The sequence below is a fragment of the Andrographis paniculata genome, unplaced genomic scaffold, assembly GCF_009805555.1.
Source record: "Andrographis paniculata isolate CXL003 unplaced genomic scaffold, ASM980555v1 Contig65END, whole genome shotgun sequence".
Lineage (NCBI taxonomy): Eukaryota > Viridiplantae > Streptophyta > Magnoliopsida > Lamiales > Acanthaceae > Andrographis > Andrographis paniculata.
This window is the reverse complement of record NW_026137601.1, coordinates 1515145-1533209: the sequence shown is the minus strand read 5'-3', so window position 1 is coordinate 1533209 and position 18065 is coordinate 1515145. Positions and strand designations below refer to the sequence as shown.

The following is an 18065-nucleotide window of genomic DNA, read 5'->3' as shown; positions in this document are numbered from 1 at the left end:
AAATTAAAAATTAATTTTCAAATAAAAAGACAAATCCAAAATTCTATATATAAAGAGAGCCATAAGTTTTCGAGGGTTTGGATTTTGAGTTGGGATTTGAATAGTACAAATTTTGAATTTGAATAGTTGTACGATGTGATGTGAGTGTTGATGTGATGTTTTGAATGTAAAATTGATTTTTAGTATAATATAAAAAATAAAAAATATATGTTTAATTTGATATTTTTTTGGAGAAAAAATACGATGAATAGTAGAAATCCAAACAAATCCCTCGGACAAACACACCCTTAAGGGTGTTCTCATTGCTATAAATTTTGGGAAAGTTGTTCATTGTACGAAAGTCTTTACTCTTTAGTTAATAATAACAATAAAAAAAAATACTGTAAAAGCGATAACCCAAACAGTAGAATAATGGGCCGGGCTAAATAACCAGAACCTAGGCCCAACGGGAAGTCAAAGTCAACGCGGCATCCATCCAAAAGGGCGGCAGTTAAACCGCTAGCTTGAACAGCGAATAGAAATGGCGAATGGGGCCATCCCTGTGGCGAGGAGGGTGGTTATCGTGCGCCAGGTGCGCATCGTTGCTCTTGCCTAACCTACTCTGTCAGCATTTACGTCAACGAAATTAGATGCCCCGGGGCCCGATTTGTTGGCTGTTGTGGCGATAAATGCCAAGCAATCTGGGGGACCTAGCTATTTACAGTTGGTTGTTCGAGTTTTCCAAAGTTGGGAAGTGCGAATTAATTGGCGGGCCTGAGCATTCGATTCACGCTTCTGTGGAGCTTTCGTGACTTGGATTGAGTTTGCGCTGCGGTTTTTGGTTCGATCGATTGGATTAGTTAATTATTGCGCTGAAGATGGGGAAGAAGAAGGTGATGCTGCCGGCGGACGAAGTCGACATGGAGACGGTGAAATATCGGGATGAGAAAATCGAAGGTGTGGTTAGCTAATCTACGATCATTGTGATGAATTTTGTGAGGAATTCTAATCATTGGGTACAACAATTTTGTTTCAGCGCCGAAATTGACTGGAATTGTATTTAAGCTATTTGTTAAGCTGATCGAAGCTCCTCTAATTGGTTCCTTGATTATATCTCATCTGAAACACGAGAATAAGATGGTTGAGGTTAGCTGATGAATCTCTGAAAGAAAAGCTGAACTTGGAAATGATTTTTATTCAAATGTGTAGTCATTGGAAAATTAAGTGTTGAATTGTTGCTTGCGATGAACAGATGCTGAGGAACACTGCGATACCAGAGGCTCCGATGTTTAAGCCTGAGTTTCCTCCACAAGGTTTACTCTTACAGCTCTTATCTTAGTAATCTAAACTTTTTATCAGTGATATACTTCAATTTTTTATTGTGATCGAACAACTGATTCAATTCTAGTAAGCTCAGACTGAGCTTGTAACGAGAAGAACTGAGGGCTCGGGTTGTGTTCGATTGTTAAGAGATAAACTAAAAATTTTGTTTGTATTTGGTTTGGTTTGTTAAGAGAATGTTTTATTTTATTTTGTTTAAATTTAAATTCAATTAATAAGGATTTATTTATTAATAGATTGTATAAGAAAATTAGAATTATGTACAATACTATAAAGCTATATATTTATTAAATGTAAAAATATTAATTTACTTTGTTCACAAATACTATCAAACCTTACGAACAAACTTGAGCTTGTTTGTTGACATAACGGGCGAGTTAAAATTTATGTTCGTGTTCAGCTCGTTAGCTTAGCAAACGAGCTTTTAATGAGTGCAAACAAGCTGAACCTAGCTGAGCTTGCGAACAATTTTTTTGTTTTTCAGCTTGTCTCAGAGAGAAAGGGGGTTGCGATAACAATGTCATTCTCACATTTCAGGTGAATTGAACAAATTTATGCATCAAACCGAGCACAGCTATTTCCTAATTTTATGGACTTTAGAAGAAAGCCCCCAAATTTAGGGTAGCAAATTTTAGCACTTGACAATTTGAAACTGTCAGAGATTATGATGAAAATTATACCTGATTAGTCTCCCACTGGCGCGGCCGTGGTTTTTTTCTTCCGAAAAAATAGTGCAGTTTAGATAATGATTTTACACTGGGCTGCTTTGCAATGAAAGCAAGGGAATTACTTAGGTTGTGGATACTGGATATTGATATTATAAAACAGAAGGGGAGCAATTCTAATAGACTATTGAAGCAGCCTCTATTTACTCCAGTTGCAATCAGCTGATTGATATTTTTGAATTCAGAATCGGAAACAGAAGTTGTTGTTTTGGATGAGGATGGAAAGGCTGAGGAGAGAGTTGAATTGGCACTGAAGATTCTTCCAGATTATGACCCTGCTAAGAGTTGGAGTTCAGAGTCTATTTCACCTTTCCGCTATTGGAAGATTAGAGATTATGCGTATGCATACAGATCTAAACTTACAACCCCATCTATTGTAAGCCGATACCAAGCAATCTGTTCCTGTTTTTAATTGTGAATGTTTATTTGATAGATCTTCTTGTAAAGGTTGCAGACCGATTCATCTCAGCAATGGATGACTTCAAAGGTAAGAAACCTCCAACTCCGTTGTTGATAACCTATGACCCTGAGCTTATACGAGTGCAAGCGGCAGCTTCCACCCAAAGGTTTGAGGAAGGTTCGTCATTCTGTTTTTGGGATGCATCAGTTTTCCTCAATGTAGTTAGAATGGTTAGCTCAATTTTTAATTCTTTACGATTCTGTTGTGCAGGAAACCCATTGTCAATCCTTGATGGAATTTTTATCGCAATTAAGGATGATATAGACTGCTACCCTCATCCCTCAAAAGGTAATTTGTTTTGATTTGCAATGTGGATCATGCTTTGTAGTGATAGAAGCATTGTGAGCTCTTCATGGTAAACAGGTGCAACAACCTTTTTCCATGAGATTCGTCCTATTGAAGAGGATGCAGTATCTGTTGCAAGGTTGCGTACCTGTGGTGCGATCTTAGTTGGAAAGGCAAATATGCATGAACTGGGTCTCGGAACATCAGGAAATAATCCAAATTATGGGTATGCTTCTGCATACATACTCTATACAAATGAGATTGATGTGCTTAAATGGTGGATTGGCGTTTGTTTCAAAATCACTTCTTGCTACATTACTTCCCTTCAAAAAATATTGCTAGGAATTTACTCAGGAGTTGTGCTTGATATCTAAAGATTTTCTTATAATCACTAGCTATATTGCAATTCTGGAACCTGACCCTGTTATTCTATATATGGTTGTTTTAATACGTATGTACCAATCCCGTATTTTACCTTGTGAAGTTGGTCCATTTATTTCAGGCATGAATCCATATTAATTCATTATAGTATCGTCTATTTTTATAAAATTCTGCACCTACGGGAATACAGATATTAGATAATTGTGTATCCCCCAACTGCTAGTTAAAATATGTACTGAATTTAGGGATAATATTATTGTGGCTATCTAATTGATGGATGTATATGATCAATTGTTCATGTCAATGTTGTGCTTCGTGCATGTTCAGATATTGTAGTTAAGCCAGTGACAATTTGTGAATGAATTTTGGAATGAAGCATATTCACTGGTAACCATAACACTACTACGACACATCCCTAAACCTTCCATTGATAGAAATGGATTTTGTTTTTAGATTCCATCTTATCACATCTTTTATTGAGCCATTGCATATCTTGAATCTGCATACACTTTCTAGAATTATTAGTAAGGTCTTGGTTTGAACATAGCCATCTATTTTTATTTTATTTTTGGATAAATACTAAATTATATATGAAAGTATATGTATATAGGCACCTGTGTTTCTTTTATCAAAGCTGGTAAAATGAGATGGCCGTTCCAGTGTCCTTATATCAGTACTTCATAATTTCCCTATCTATGTAACTTTTTGATTGATCTTGCTTTGTATGTGCTTTCTGTCTTGTTTGGATTATCTATAAGCATCTTGTTAACTACCAAGTTGGAGGGAAAATGAAGTTTGAAAAGAAATCATTATTTATTATAGAAATTAGGGTTTGTTCTTTTGTGTTTCTTTTCTAATTTTTTTTACTATTGAATATTTTATTTTTCTTCCAAAAATATTACATCCAATGTCTTTTTCATACAAAAATCATGTCAAGCAAGTGATTCACCTATCTTCACCTTCAGAATACAAAACAAAAACACAAAAGAACACAGAACACTCCCTTAGTATATATAAAGGTCGTAACGTAATATGACTTGAACCACATATAGAGGCTGATGATTGTTGCATATACAGAATATAAAGAAAATATATAACAACTTTCATATATTAATGCATGCAGAACGACTAGAAATCCACATGCTCTGGATAGATACACTGGTGGATCTTCTTCTGGTCCAGCAGCAATTGTTGCTTCTGGATTGTGCTCAGCTGCTCTAGGAACAGACGGTGGAGGTTGTAGAAGAATCAGACTCATATTCTTAAGCTCGTTGAGGAAATTGGTATTGCAGTTATAATTAAGCCTTAATTTAAACTGCAGGTTCTGTTCGTATTCCATCCTCTCTATGTGGTGTAGTGGGACTGAAATCGACATATGGTCGGACAAGTATGAGTGGGTAAGCTCATTAAATAGTTACCTTTTCTTTACTCTATTTCCTAAAGAAATCTGTCTCTTAATGCTTTGAGTAATACAATCTTGCACGAAAAACAGATGTCCCAATCTGTATAAAACTAGAAATGTCTTTAAGCATTGTATTGCTTTTATATTACTATATGAGGGAATATTGTAACATTTGGATTCAATCCATGAACTGTAGTTATTTGTGGGTTATTTATTTATTTATGTCAATCCAATCCCGGTTTTTCATTTCATAGGATTTGATAGTTTATAATTGTTGTGATTTTGTGCAGTTGTTGTTGCATCAGATGATTATTAAATATAATATTAGTTGAAGGCCTTCCCATTGAATATATATTCATTTATTTGTTCTCTAATATCTCTTTGGCAGTGCATTATGTGATTCAGGTACAGTAGAGATTATTGGACCCATTGCATCAACTGTTGAGGATGCTTTGCTTGTGTAAGTAACCGTGCTTTACGACCAAGTGCTTCATTTTTTAAGCATTCTACAAATATGTCTGAGTCATGTTCAAAGAAAACATCTGAATAATTCTCAACACATTAATAAACCAGCGCGCCACTTATTTGTCATAAACAGTTTATATACTGACTTTCAAAAGATATTCTGTTCGCTGGCTGATATTTCAAAATGAGATATTGCTATATATTATATGCCTGATTCTGGGATTTTTTAATCTTCGTTCATGTTTTATTATAATGCCCTCTTCCATGAACACCTGAATTTGCTCTTTTCATGATCTCCTCTATAGTTAAAATTTTGTATCTTCCAAGAAGCTTGGGCTCTACCTATTAATCTCCCTACCAATTTTCAGGTACTCAGCAATTTTGGGATCGTCACCTGAGGATAAGATTGCCTTAAAACCTGTAATCATCTATAGATATAGCACTTTCAAACTTCTCATACATCTCTAATTGTAGCTGTCCTTTTGGTACAAACTTTTGTATTTGGCTATTCATTTGCAGCTAATCAATTATAATGTCTAAAAGAATTACACTACAGAATGATTTGTCAAAAATTGTGGCACTATAAATAAGGTTGTAAAATTTACTCTATCTTTGCAGTCGGTCCCTTGTTTGCCTAATCTCAATTCACATCAGAGTTCCGATGTTCTTGGATCTTTAAAATTGGGGAAGTATACAGAGGTGACCTCATCTATTAAAATCCTATTTTTATATGCAAAAATTATCTTTTAACCAGTGTCATATGTGGTTTACAGTGGTTTAATGATGTATTCTCCCCCGAAATCTCTGATAAGTGTGAGGATATTCTCAATAGATTATCAGAAATACATGGGTGCAAGGTACATTCCCATGCTTTCATAGTTAACAATGTCTTTGCCTTTTAAAATTTTCGCAGCATATGCTCAAGTACAAATGTTTGCGGCATTAAGTTAAAAGTTTTATGTTTTCTTGATGCAAAAAGACCGTAGAGATTGTTATACCAGAGCTTAATGAGATGCGCACTGCTCACATTGTCTCAATTGGGTCTGAATCAGCAAGCGGGTTGAGTGCAGATTATGAAGATGGGTCAGTTCAATTACCTTGATTTAATGTATATTAATGGCAAAGTCGTGAACTGATAATCTGAAAGAATAAACTTTTTTTTATTTAGAAAGCGGGTGGAATTCACACTCGACACAAGGACAAACCTAGCACTTTTTAGGTCATTTTCAGCAGCAGACTACGTAGCCGCTCAATGTTTAAGGTAAATCAAAATCTTTTTGAATAGGTAATTGTGCAAGCCATCCTTCGGCAAGTTTTAAATCGTGTTCCTTCTCGATATAAGAAAGATAAATTGCAAATCAAGTTATGTAAGCCGGTGGTTACTTGTATTAACATTCTTTTTACTTATTTTTTCGGCAGGAGAAGGCTCATGTACTACCATATGGAGATTTTTAAAAAAGTAGACGTCATTGTGACTCCAACCACAGGGTATGATGCACAACCTTCGTTAATGCCTATTTTTCTTTAATGGATTCCTCATTTCTGTGGTAGTAACACTTATATAACTCGAACTTCTATCAGGATGACCGCGCCTCCGATACCTTCGGCTGCACTTAGTTATGGCGAGACAGATCTACAAGTTGCCGGTTAGTTGCTTTCAAGATAATATACAAAAAGTCGCTGCCATTTTTATTTCCTTTGCAACGAGTCTTTAGCAACGAATTACAGCTGCAAGCTGGTTTAAATAGCACTGTTGCCTCTATGTTACTATTCTTAACTATCCGATTACTCATTTGCAAATAATGCGTAATAGTCTTTAGCCAAAGTGCGCGTGGAAAGCCCCCGGATAAGTAGTATGAAGCTTTTTCTACTTACACTTTTTGTTCCTCGCAGGAAATTTAATGCGATTTGTTGTATCTGCAAATCTTCTCGGATTACCAGCCATATCCGTCCCTGTAAGTAACTCGGTTGCTTTCTCCATTTCCCTTAAATTTTATTACTGCAATCAAACTAATAAGCTACATTTGCTCGCAATATTCAGGTGGGATACGACAAGCAAGGCCTCCCAATCGGCCTGCAAATCATAGGCCGGCCATGGTGTGAAGCTACAATATTGCGTTTGGCTGCTGCAGTCGAGGTAACATTTAGTTTTGAATTCGATGCATGATATGAAAGATGCCATTACAGATCTCGTAGTAATTCTGGTTACAATACATATATATTTTCAGGAACTTTGTGTTACACAGAAGAAAAAACCACTGCAGTATTATGACATCTTGAAAGGGAAATGAACTGAAGAGAGGTATGAAGTGTGATCAATCTTTTTTTTTCTTTTTTTTCCTTGTGATTTAAAATGCATAAATAAACATTTCTTGTGGGCTCAAAAGCAAAAAGATTTCTGTGGATTATGTGTCTATCCAGCTTATGGAGAATTTGTAAGTAAAAATTTATTTGGTGTGAGCCAAGAATCCCAAGATGTTACAATTGCATTTCTTTTTCTTTTTTTTTTTTTTTTTTTTTTTTGTTTTCATTTGCAGTATGGTTTTGGTTTTCATGAGCATGGCTACCCACAACAATGACACACCTTTGTAGTTTGTGTTTTAAGTGACATTGCTGAAAAAACATAAATGCTTTCAGAGTGATGATAAAACACAACATCAAGCCAATATTATACAAACTTATATCAAACAAACTCGAAATATGCTTAGATTCATTATTTTATATTTACTCCAGACTTCTTTAACAAGGAGATGATGGGGGTAAATTAGTGTGTGCTTTTTATTTAAATATTCAGATATTTTTAATATCTTTAAATGTTTTAGATCGAAATAAAATTCAGTAGATATATGTTTTGTTTTTTGTCGAGTATAAATATAAAAAACACAAATGAATAAAAAACCCCAGGTGTGTTTTAAGAATTAAGAAAAGAAAAAAAATGGAATTAAAACAAGTTTTTCAACACGATATTTCAAAATAATAATAATATTAAAATTTAGATATAAATTATTTTAAACAAAAAAATACAGTGTAACAGAACAAACGAATGCAGCGTAGAAAACAAGAAATACTTCATAATTCAATATTTAAATACTTCAATTTAATTAAACACTACGAGAGGAGTACTATCGCAATATTCCATATTACTGCTATCACAATATCCCACATCGGTAAATTAGTACACAATCTTGTACTTTAAAATCTTCTCACTGACATAAGAGTACGCCGAGCTCAGTCACGTGAGCTTGTGACCCAAGTGGGGGCGCTAGGGTGATTGGACTTTGGGCCTGTCTGCTTAGCTGGGCTCGGGCAGCTATTCTCGGCCCGCCCGTTCCAAGCAGAGAGTTATTTCATGCGGCCCGTGCGCAGGCTCGGGTCTTGTGGGCTTTAGAGTGGAGGGTACTGCGCCAGGCTGGCTTCACAGAGCAGCGAAGACCTCCCCCTCCCTGCAGTGGAAGGATAACGGGTCGATGCTGTCCAGGCCCAATACGAGTTAAATGGGCCGGCCCAATTGAACAATCATCTTTTTTGCTTTTTAAGATAGTTGGGCCTAAAAAGCCCCACTAAGGAGAATGAAATGGAAATGGCTGGATCAGATGGGCCTAGAAGCCCAATAAGGTGAATGAAATACTAATTCCATTTTTTAAAACTAAATAAATGTGGTTCTTGTTTTTTTAAATAAAGTTGATGGGAAAGAAATCATACTCCATGTGTACGGACGGATTTTTCGCAAATAATGGAGAATGAACAAATGGAATCTATAATAATGATTGGATAATAGAAGTACATTTTTTCATGCAAACAGATCGCAACGACTCTCACCAATTCTGAATTTACCAATTTGGGAGAGTATAACTGTATAAGCAGGCTACGGAGGAAGGGAGGGTGGGTGAAAGCAGAGAAGAAAAAGAAGGCAAAGGCACTCCAGACTCCAGTGGGAAAGGAAAACCCCAAAAGCAGGGTAGGGTTCCGTTTTGTAGGGTCGCCACTCGTCAAAAGCTGTAAATTCGCGCTATTTTTAGTGCTGCATATACTTCACTTTCTCATTCATGGCGGTCGAGAAGGGACCGAATTTGAATCAATCTGGTGATTGTCGTAATGGTGCGGACGAGGAGGAGGAGCCTTGGAAGGAGAAAAGCATGGCTAAACCTCCGACGCCGGTCACCAACAATCGGACTTGGTTTACTCCAAAAAGGTGAGGAATCTTTGTTTTTTTTATTTTGTTCGTGTGTTTTTTTTTGTGCTCGTGTGTGTGATCTTGACTTTCGGTTCCATTGGCAATGAAAATTTTGTACGTTTGAAGAAATCTGTGGTAGGTTTTGATTGTGGATGGAGTGCACATAACGAGAGTGGTGTGTTTGGATTTTTTTTTCGTTTTTTAGGATGTGTGATTCGAATTTTGATTTTTATAAATGGACAATAGATTTCTACACTCTCATGTATAGATTTTCTCTTCCTTTTCTTTTTCAAACAAACAAAATTTATTCAGAAAAAAAAAAAAAAAAAAAAAAAAAAAAAAAAAAAACTCCAGATTTCAGGTTTGACTGCAGTCTCTTTCTTATTCAGTTGGTTTGAAGATTTGAAGGAACAGTTAGTTGTTTGTCTGTATTTTAAATTTTCTTTGCTTCATATATATTTTGATCATCAAGTTCCAGATGTTAATTTTGTTTTCTTTTTTATTGGCAGGTTGCTTATCATTTTCTGCATCATCAACCTAATAAATTACCTCGACAGAGGAGCTATAGCAAGCAATGGTGTAAATGGGAGCCCTAGGGTATGCTCAAAAAATGGTACATGCTCGCCCGGAAGCGGAATTCAGTAAGTTTTACTATTGCTAGCTGTGATGGATGGATTTTAGCTACTCATATGAAAACCCCGATATTGTCAAAAGTGTTTCGCTCTTGCTCGGATATGTTGTGTATTTAGTTTTGAATGTGCTCTAATTTTATCTCTTGCAGAGGCAATTTTAATCTGACTAATTTTGAGGATGGTGTTGTATCTTCTGCTTTTATGGTTGGACTTCTTGTGGCCTCTCCTATATTTGCATCTGCAGCTAAGAGGTAATTGATTATTGAATCTTGTGACAGACAATTGTCTTTGTTTCTGTATGAATAATATTTGGGGTCCCAAAGAACTGGAGATTGTAACTTAATAGCATAGTCTATCGATGCCTCAAGTAATGGATGAGTGGATTCAGGAGAAATGTGTTCTTTTAGAAATATGCAAATGATGGATTCAGCTCATTTGTCCTAAATAACACTTGATAAAATATTTGATGATTCATGGAACTAAATCCAATGGGTACATTACATTGATGGTTTTAAAAAAAGTAGGCAAACTTTTCGGAAATGATTGGTTGATGATTATTGCATTTGAATAGTGATGAAATAAGTATGAGGGATTTCTGAAGGTTTGCTAAATAGAGTATCGAGTTTCAATTTTCTAGTAATATAGGGGTTAAACATAACTCCTTGCTCCCGTTTTATATGGCATTATTGGAGCACATGCTTTGAATTGTGCCTGATTAAGTTACTTATCGGAATTTAAAAGTGAGTAGTTCAGTAAGAACTGAAGTTTTGATCAACCATGGTACTTGGGCCTATGGATGAAGACAATGACCGGATGGTTAAGTGAAGTTCTAATAGTGATAATTTCCGGATTCTAGTTATCCTGACATCCATGAAATTTTCTAATGTTTTTTTGTATTTGAGATTTGAAAGCTTGTGCCTTCAACTAACAAATCATCTGATTATCATGTTCGCATAAACTCTGCAGTTTCAATCCATTTAGGCTAATTGGAGTTGGTTTGGCAGTATGGACAGTTGCAGTAGCTATTTGTGGTTTTTCATTTAACTTTTGGTCCATTGCGATTGCTCGCATGTAAGTATAATTAAAAGAATCAACATTTTTTATGGAGCTTCAGTTTCCTGTTTATAATAAACGTACATATATATATATATATATTTACTTATTTTTATGCATGTTTCTGTTCTATAGGTTTGTTGGTGTTGGTGAGGCTTCATTCATAAGTCTTGCTGCTCCATTCATTGATGACAATGCCCCGACTGCTCAGGTGTTCTGTTTGTACATACAAAAAGCTTTTATGTGTAGGATTTTGGATTAAAATAATGAGCAGTTTAGCACCTCTGTAGTTTACGATATCTTCTCAAACTTTCCTCTTGCTATTAGATACATTCGAGGGTATTTTGTTCTAATCTGGAATTGACAGTATGTAAGCACCATGAACAATTTCTGCCATAACAGGAGCATCATGAGCTAACTTGTGTTAATGAATAAATTGTAAGAGGGAGTATGTTTATGCCTTCATTTTAAGGACTGTCATCTTCTGGGAATTAGTTTTAAGCAACACTACATCTCTGTTCCCATTCTATTGAATTCATCTCAAATTTTTTGTGCCATTATGTTTCATTCTGCACTTGAATTTCATATTTAACGCATTCTTCCCTGCAACAGCGAACAATGTGGCTGGGAGCCTTTTACATGTGCATACCAACTGGCGTTGCTGTGGGGTATGTTTATGGTGGAATGGTAAGTCTACGTTTAATATGTTGCAGCGTAATATATAATAAATACTTATTTGGCATGAGTATTTCTTGTTTTCTTCAGCAGTGAATGCTCAGAATTCTCTCATTTAGCTTCATGTGTTTGTATCTTTAGCGAATTTTGACACCATTCGTACTTATAGATGGCTCACTATGGTTGGCGTTGGGCGTTCAGGGTAGAAGCACTTATTATGCTTCCTTTTGTTATTCTAGGCTTTGTAATGAAACCATTGGATTTGAAAGGTACGATTTCGACTAACTTCTGCTTTCAATGTTATTTTGTCCACTGAACATTGTGTAACGTATTACTTTTATTCAGGGTTCAATGCTGGATTGAAAAAACCATTGACAGTAGGACCTGATGGCTCTGCAGATCAAGGTAGTACCTCTCATTGATCTAAACTACTTGCAGAGCAATTGTTGCTGTTTCTAATTGGATTTATCTGATTTCAGCAAATCCACTTGATCATCACCGAATACTGTTTCTAATTGGAAGTATATATATAACACGTCGGATCCAAGAATTTATGACTTTCGCCTTTTGACTTATACCTTTTTTTCCACTTATATCTTGTTCTTGTTCCTGTCCTCTACCATCTGATTATCATTCCTAAGTGTATCTGGCTTCTGAATTTAGTGTTCTAGAATAAACTGTCATTGTTTTCATAAATTTTGCAATTTGTTATATGAATGTATACATATACCATTTCTCGAAGGTGGTGATATTTCCCAAAGGCAAGTGGCCACAAGTGAAAATTCCAAACCTTCAAGGTGAGGAATTCTTCTATCTTATTTTTTAGTTCAAATGAAAATTCGAGCAGTATGAATGAATTTTGCAAATTTCAGGTCGAATCCATTGAGAGTATTTTGGAGAGATTTGAAATCTCTATTGCGTGAGAAGGTTTTCGTGGTGAATGTTCTTGGTAAGTAAATTTTCATTTTATACACAGCAGATTTCTTTCATAAATACTATCTTGATGTATTGTTTTGACCATGCATTGTTTCGAGAGCCAACAATTAATCCTCTTGTTTTTGTGTTTTTTGGTGTGAATATTTGTTGCAGGATACATTGCCTACAATTTCGTCATAGGTGCTTATTCTTATTGGGGCCCTAAAGCAGGCTACAATATATACCATATGGTAAGAACTCTTTGTCCCTTAGAAACGGCAGTGTAGAAGATGATTATATATTTTCTTTTTACTCCTTTCCTCAAAAGTTAAACTATAGTCTACTATTTACATCTAAACAAAATTATTTTGACCCTTAAAAGATCTAAATACCTCTTTTAATGTTAACATCGACATTGTCTCCCCAGAAAAATGCAGATTATATGTTTGGAGGTGTTACAGCAGTCTGTGGAATATTAGGCTCTCTAATAGGTGGTTTTGTTCTTGATAGTGTCTCCTCAACAATCTCGAATGCTTTTAAGGTGAGACTACTCCGAACCTTTTTCATTTTTCACAATAATATAATGATTGAATAGTATGATCGAATATCCTATACACCCCATCATTTACTTAGGGTGTGTTTGTTTGGGGGTTTGGATTTTGAGTTGGAATTTGAATAGTAAAAATTTTGAATTTGAATAGTTGTATGATGTGATATAAATAGGTGTTGATGTGATGTTTTGAATATAAAATTGATTTTTAGTATAATATAAAAAATAAAAAATATGTGTTTGATTTGATGTTTTTGTAGGGAAAAAATTGGATGAACAGTGGAAATCTAATCCAATCCCCCAAACAAACACACCCTTAGTATATTCATGTGTTGTGTACCTCCTTTTTTTTTCCAAATTTCTACAAATCAGAATATGAGAGAAAATAGGAAATAAATTTTCGCCAGGTAATAGACGGGTTTGTGGGTTATGTATTTTCGAGTTAGTTTTATCAAACACTCTTTTCCAGCAAGGTAAAACTTCTTGTTCTTGTGGAATAACACGTGGAGATATTAATTTTTTTTTCCAAACTTAACGTGCTATTTAAATACATTCTATTGTTAATTTGATATGCTAATTCATATATATATATATGTATATGTACACACACACGCATTTCATGTAGCTTCTATCCTTTACGACATTGGTTGGGGCAGTGTTCTGCTTTGGTGCCTTTTGCCTTAAGGGCCTATATGGCTTTTTGGCCTTGTTTGCCATAGGAGAGCTGCTGGTATTTGCAACTCAGGTACCATCTTTATCATTGTCTTTGACATCACACTTTCGAATATGGAGTTCACGGCTTTGTAAAAAGGACACATGATGAAATTTTGGCAAAGGGAAAGTATTGGCGAGCAAGTCTATCACTGGATCATGTCGAATATGGAACATTACTTAGTAATCTTCCTAAAAAGTTAAAGGAATTTGTCTGCGTTAATACTACCTTTTGCAATAATTTGCAGGCCCCTGTAAATTTCGTGTGCCTTCATTGTGTTAAGCCTAGTCTCAGACCATTGTCGATGGCAATGTCAACTGTATGCATCCACGTATTCGGGGATGTGCCGTCTTCTCCCCTCGTTGGGCTTCTCCAGGTATGTTCTTTTAGCTACGTAGTTAATAGTTTATGTCTCCTGGAGATTGTAGGCTTTTACGAAACATAAAATATACGTGGAAACTATACTATACTTCAAGAAAGACTAAGAAAATTTGTGTAATTTATTGGAAACTTCACAGCTGAAACGATGGACTGACTACTACAAACTTAGTTGATTCAATAAGTTCTTAGTCTTCGTTTTTGATAAAAGCTTTGTTCGTCTGCTCATTATGCAGGATCACATCCATAATTGGAGGGCCACTGCTCTTATTTTAACATCTATTCTGTTCATCGCTGCTGCAATCTGGTTTATAGGTAATGTAGTCGGGTTTTGTGTTTAAAATCTTGTTGGCATATGACCTCTTAACATGTAAACACACTATACTTTCGTGCAGGGATTTTCTTTAACAGTGTAGATAGATCCGACGAAGACGAGTCTATAGTTGCAAATCCAACAACTCCTTTAGAGAAGACCACAGAAACGACATGATGATCCATTAGACAAAGTTCTTGGACCTTCCATCGACTTGTACATACAAATCGTAAGAATCCATCTTGTGCTTACGATCTTTCCGAAACAAACTTTAACTTTGAGCATTAGTTGGCTGGTTGATGTTTTTAGCACTTGCTTTGTCTTTGCCAGTTTTGTTGGGAGATAAATTGTCTCCACTGCATTGAGTATGTTGGTATAGTTTGATTTAGCTTTCTGTGGATCTTTTCCATGTTCAGATTACATATATCAATGGCCTGCCTGTGAATGTCAATAAATATGGCATTGCTTTAAGAATGGGGCTTTTGTTTTTGGTCCGAAGCTAATTCATGTACAGAAAGTTCGAGGTGAAAAGTATTGCAATGAGCTCAGATTGTTGCATATTAAATTCTAAACCTGTCATTTTATTGTATGCTTATTCTTCTTGTGCAAATTTATCCTACACAGGATAAGAATTTCTAGCACAGTAACTTTCAAGAATTACTTGATTAAAGGCAGCAGCTCACATTGCACAAAGTACTTTCTCACGATGAGATTATCCAAAGATGAGTAGTTTAAATCAAATCTTGATTAAACCACGTAACAATAGTTGCCAGCAGAGGTGTTCTTACAGGCGGTGGGCAGCTCGTGCAATGACAATAAGTCACACAAGGGAAAGTTCGCCGGCAGGAGTAGATCTTTTCACAAGCTTTGCCCAGGATTCATTTGTTTCGGTGATAACCTTGAGAGCATAATCCTGTATCATAAAAAAATAAACCACATTGAAAATTGATATGAAGTTAGAATTGTGTTCATAACCTTAATCAGAAGACAAAACACATTGAACAATAATGGGAATTTTACAAAGAAGGTGACAAATTTTGCTTATTATTGTTACACCCTGTAAGCATGATAATGGTATATCTTCCTGTATTTTTACTTCCAAAACAATTAATAACATATTTTCAGAATAAAAATCTAACAGAAAATTATTGAATGTCACAGGTATCATGAGATATGGATGCAATGGCAGTACCAAAGTCATGATAATACCTTGTTCGCCGGTTGGTTTCCAAGACCGAACCTGTTAGCAGGTTTCCCATCAGGAATTTTGTAGTCTCTAAACCAATTCCTAATTGCAGTAAGAGTCCCCTGTAAAAATGCATCAATGGGTTCAGTGATTTGTTTCAAAATACAGCTGCGTAAACGCATAAGGTAGTAATAAACGCGCACATCAACTAGCGCTACACAATTTTTCTTTCAAAATTTTGTGTGTGCTAATAATAGAAAGGCAAAATCAATCAATGATAGAAGATTGGGCACTTCCTCTAACAACAAAAATCTCATTAGAATTTTTGTGGCGCTCGAAACTGTAAATTTTGTCATTGAGATATGATATTCGGATTTAAGTGTACGGGCTCGTAAGACATCATCATAAACAGCAGAAAAAACAGATAATGGTCGAGGCCTAGGGTTCCAGCAGATGATGCACAGCAGTATTCCAATGACCAACAAATTAAATGGAGAATTATTCTTGTCCAGATAATGAGAACAGCAAACATAATCCTAAGATATACACAACCATTTAATGAAAACCATCCTCAGCTGAATAGTATGTGTGATGCACTTTTTAAGTTTTCAGATTTTGATCAAATCTCAAATGCATTTTCCTAATCTGAGCAACAGAATGTGATTGAATAGCAGATAACTATTGACTAATCCAATGGTAAATGGAAGAGTTGAAAATATGATATTACATACCGGAAAATGTTTTTCAACATCTTCAACATCATTAACAAGAGAAGCTCTTGGATCATCCAATGAAATAGCAACAATTTTCCAGTCAAGTTCCCCCTCATCAATCATCGCCAAAGCAGCCAGGGGTTTCACCCTCAACACTTGCCCAATTTTAGCTTGGTTATCACCGATCTCGACAACATCAACTACAAATAAACATTCCAAAAGATGTTAAGCTATTCCCATTTTACGCACGGTCCTTATAAGAAAAAATAAATAAAAATAAAAATAAAACAGAAAATGAATGATGTTGCAAAGGGAATAGCACCCGGATCATTGTCTCCAAATGCCCCCTCAACCTCAGCATTTGCTGCCGTAGGGTCTTCCCATGTTTGAGGAAGCAATCCATAGTTCCAGTTAATGTTGTATCTAAATGGCAACAAAAAGATGGATTGTCGAAAATAAACAAATGTTTTAGGATTAATATTAAGAAATTAGAAGGCGACGAGCTTACGGGTAGTATCTAAGTTTTCCCTTCTTCGTGTCTTGCTTAATTGGAGTATACACCTCATCTGTAGCAACCTCCATCTTTGCACTTGATTCTTTGGGTATCTCAACAACAAAGTTGAACACGCCATCGCCCGAATGCAGGGGAATGTCGTGCCAAGGGGAAACCTGCTCAAAACATACAGTCATTCACATCACCTGGTGAATCTGCTTCAATATATATTATCAAGAATATAATGCTCAGCCATTTACATCACGGATAACAGCATATTTAGAGAAATTATACCATTAACCTAAGTTCATCTTCTTCATCACTGTCTTTGGACACGTCCAGTTTTTTCCTAGTTCGGAAATTTCATACTGCAATCTAATTGCTATAGAAGATAGGATCTAGTTCTCTCTCGCCGATACTCTGATTTTAGATCAATTCTTCACTTATTTTCACAAAATTCACACTCTCTCTGTCTTTCAAGTTCCAACCAAGCACCACCATAGATATTGTATTAAATCAATTGGAATTTCAGAATTATTGCAAGGCGGACTAGCGAATCATTATTTTGAAGGGAAACCTACACAATACACTGATATTGACCAAAACATTGCAGTAATGCAGCTTCTGATTGAAGGTGAACAAAATCACCGAAACATAATAAAAACAAAAGCGAAATGATTCCAAACTTTCTTCCTACCTTTTTCCCACTGTTATCGAGAAAGAAAACACGGTAGTCAAGAGTTTCCGGCTGGCCTTCCTCCTTAACCTGAAATTGGGGATTGTAAATTGCAGCACAAGTGAACAGCCGCTTTCTCGGCGAAGCCAATCTACCGCTTTTGAAGCAAAGCCCGAGGCTCCGAGGTTTTCCCCTCAACGAAGTCCCGGAGAGTAGGCCGCCGGAGAAGACATTGCTCGCCGATGCTATCACTCGAGTGGCCGCCATTTCTGAGCACTGATGTGAAACGTGAACCTCACAACAAATAGCGAGCGCTGCTTGTGCGTACCTTTTGATTTATAAAATTTTATATTATTTTATTTCGTTTATTTAATTTATTTACCCTTTTTAATAATAAATATATAATTTCCGTTACTATAAATTATACTCTCTCCATCCCCATATACCATTTTGCTTAAGGATGCGGTATTTTGTAGTGTAGATTAGTATTATTTTATATTTTTATATAAATAGTGTTATTGATATTTTAAATATTGTTAGCATTATAAATTAATAAA

At 35.7% G+C, this 18065-nt stretch overlaps 3 protein-coding genes across 4 annotated transcripts; 2 read left to right on the top strand and 1 right to left on the bottom strand.

The window, feature by feature from the left end:
* The first annotated feature begins 515 nt into the window (after positions 1 to 515).
* On the top strand, positions 516 to 7527 carry LOC127262569 (fatty acid amide hydrolase). Its single transcript, XM_051291310.1, has 20 exons — positions 516 to 936; positions 1016 to 1125; positions 1232 to 1292; positions 2231 to 2421; positions 2493 to 2622; positions 2716 to 2793; positions 2869 to 3016; positions 4295 to 4407; positions 4493 to 4568; positions 4962 to 5033; positions 5407 to 5458; positions 5657 to 5737; positions 5812 to 5895; positions 6018 to 6121; positions 6207 to 6299; positions 6458 to 6526; positions 6620 to 6684; positions 6932 to 6993; positions 7080 to 7175; positions 7267 to 7527. The coding sequence occupies exons 1-20, from the start codon at positions 858 to 860 to the stop codon at positions 7327 to 7329; spliced, it is 1827 nt and encodes a 608-aa protein (XP_051147267.1). The 5' UTR covers positions 516 to 857; the 3' UTR covers positions 7330 to 7527.
* Positions 7528 to 8755: 1228 nt separating this feature from the next.
* Positions 8756 to 15749, top strand: LOC127262239 (probable sphingolipid transporter spinster homolog 2). Of its 2 annotated transcripts, XR_007841092.1 has the most exons (17): positions 8756 to 9230; positions 9722 to 9853; positions 9994 to 10095; positions 10811 to 10915; positions 11033 to 11108; positions 11510 to 11584; positions 11742 to 11841; positions 11918 to 11977; positions 12315 to 12369; positions 12445 to 12521; positions 12662 to 12738; positions 12915 to 13028; positions 13663 to 13782; positions 13997 to 14125; positions 14364 to 14442; positions 14523 to 14669; positions 15602 to 15749. XR_007841092.1 is itself a non-coding variant. In XM_051290832.1 (16 exons), exons 1-16 carry the CDS (start codon positions 9085 to 9087, stop codon positions 14615 to 14617), a joined length of 1542 nt encoding a protein of 513 aa, XP_051146789.1. In that variant the 5' UTR covers positions 8757 to 9084; the 3' UTR covers positions 14618 to 14842. The 2 variants fall into 2 exon arrangements, 1 of the variants encoding a protein (XP_051146789.1); XM_051290832.1 differs by lacking the exon at positions 15602 to 15749 and having other exon boundaries at positions 8757 to 9230; positions 14523 to 14842.
* On the bottom strand, positions 15073 to 17830 carry LOC127262240 (soluble inorganic pyrophosphatase 6, chloroplastic). The gene is made up of 6 exons (XM_051290833.1): positions 17530 to 17830; positions 16848 to 17008; positions 16662 to 16762; positions 16358 to 16539; positions 15650 to 15748; positions 15073 to 15353 (listed from the first exon to the last, which is right to left on the bottom strand). Exons 1-6 carry the CDS (start codon positions 17773 to 17775, stop codon positions 15261 to 15263), a joined length of 882 nt encoding a protein of 293 aa, XP_051146790.1. The 5' UTR covers positions 17776 to 17830; the 3' UTR covers positions 15073 to 15260.
* Positions 17831 to 18065: the final 235 nt, after the last annotated feature.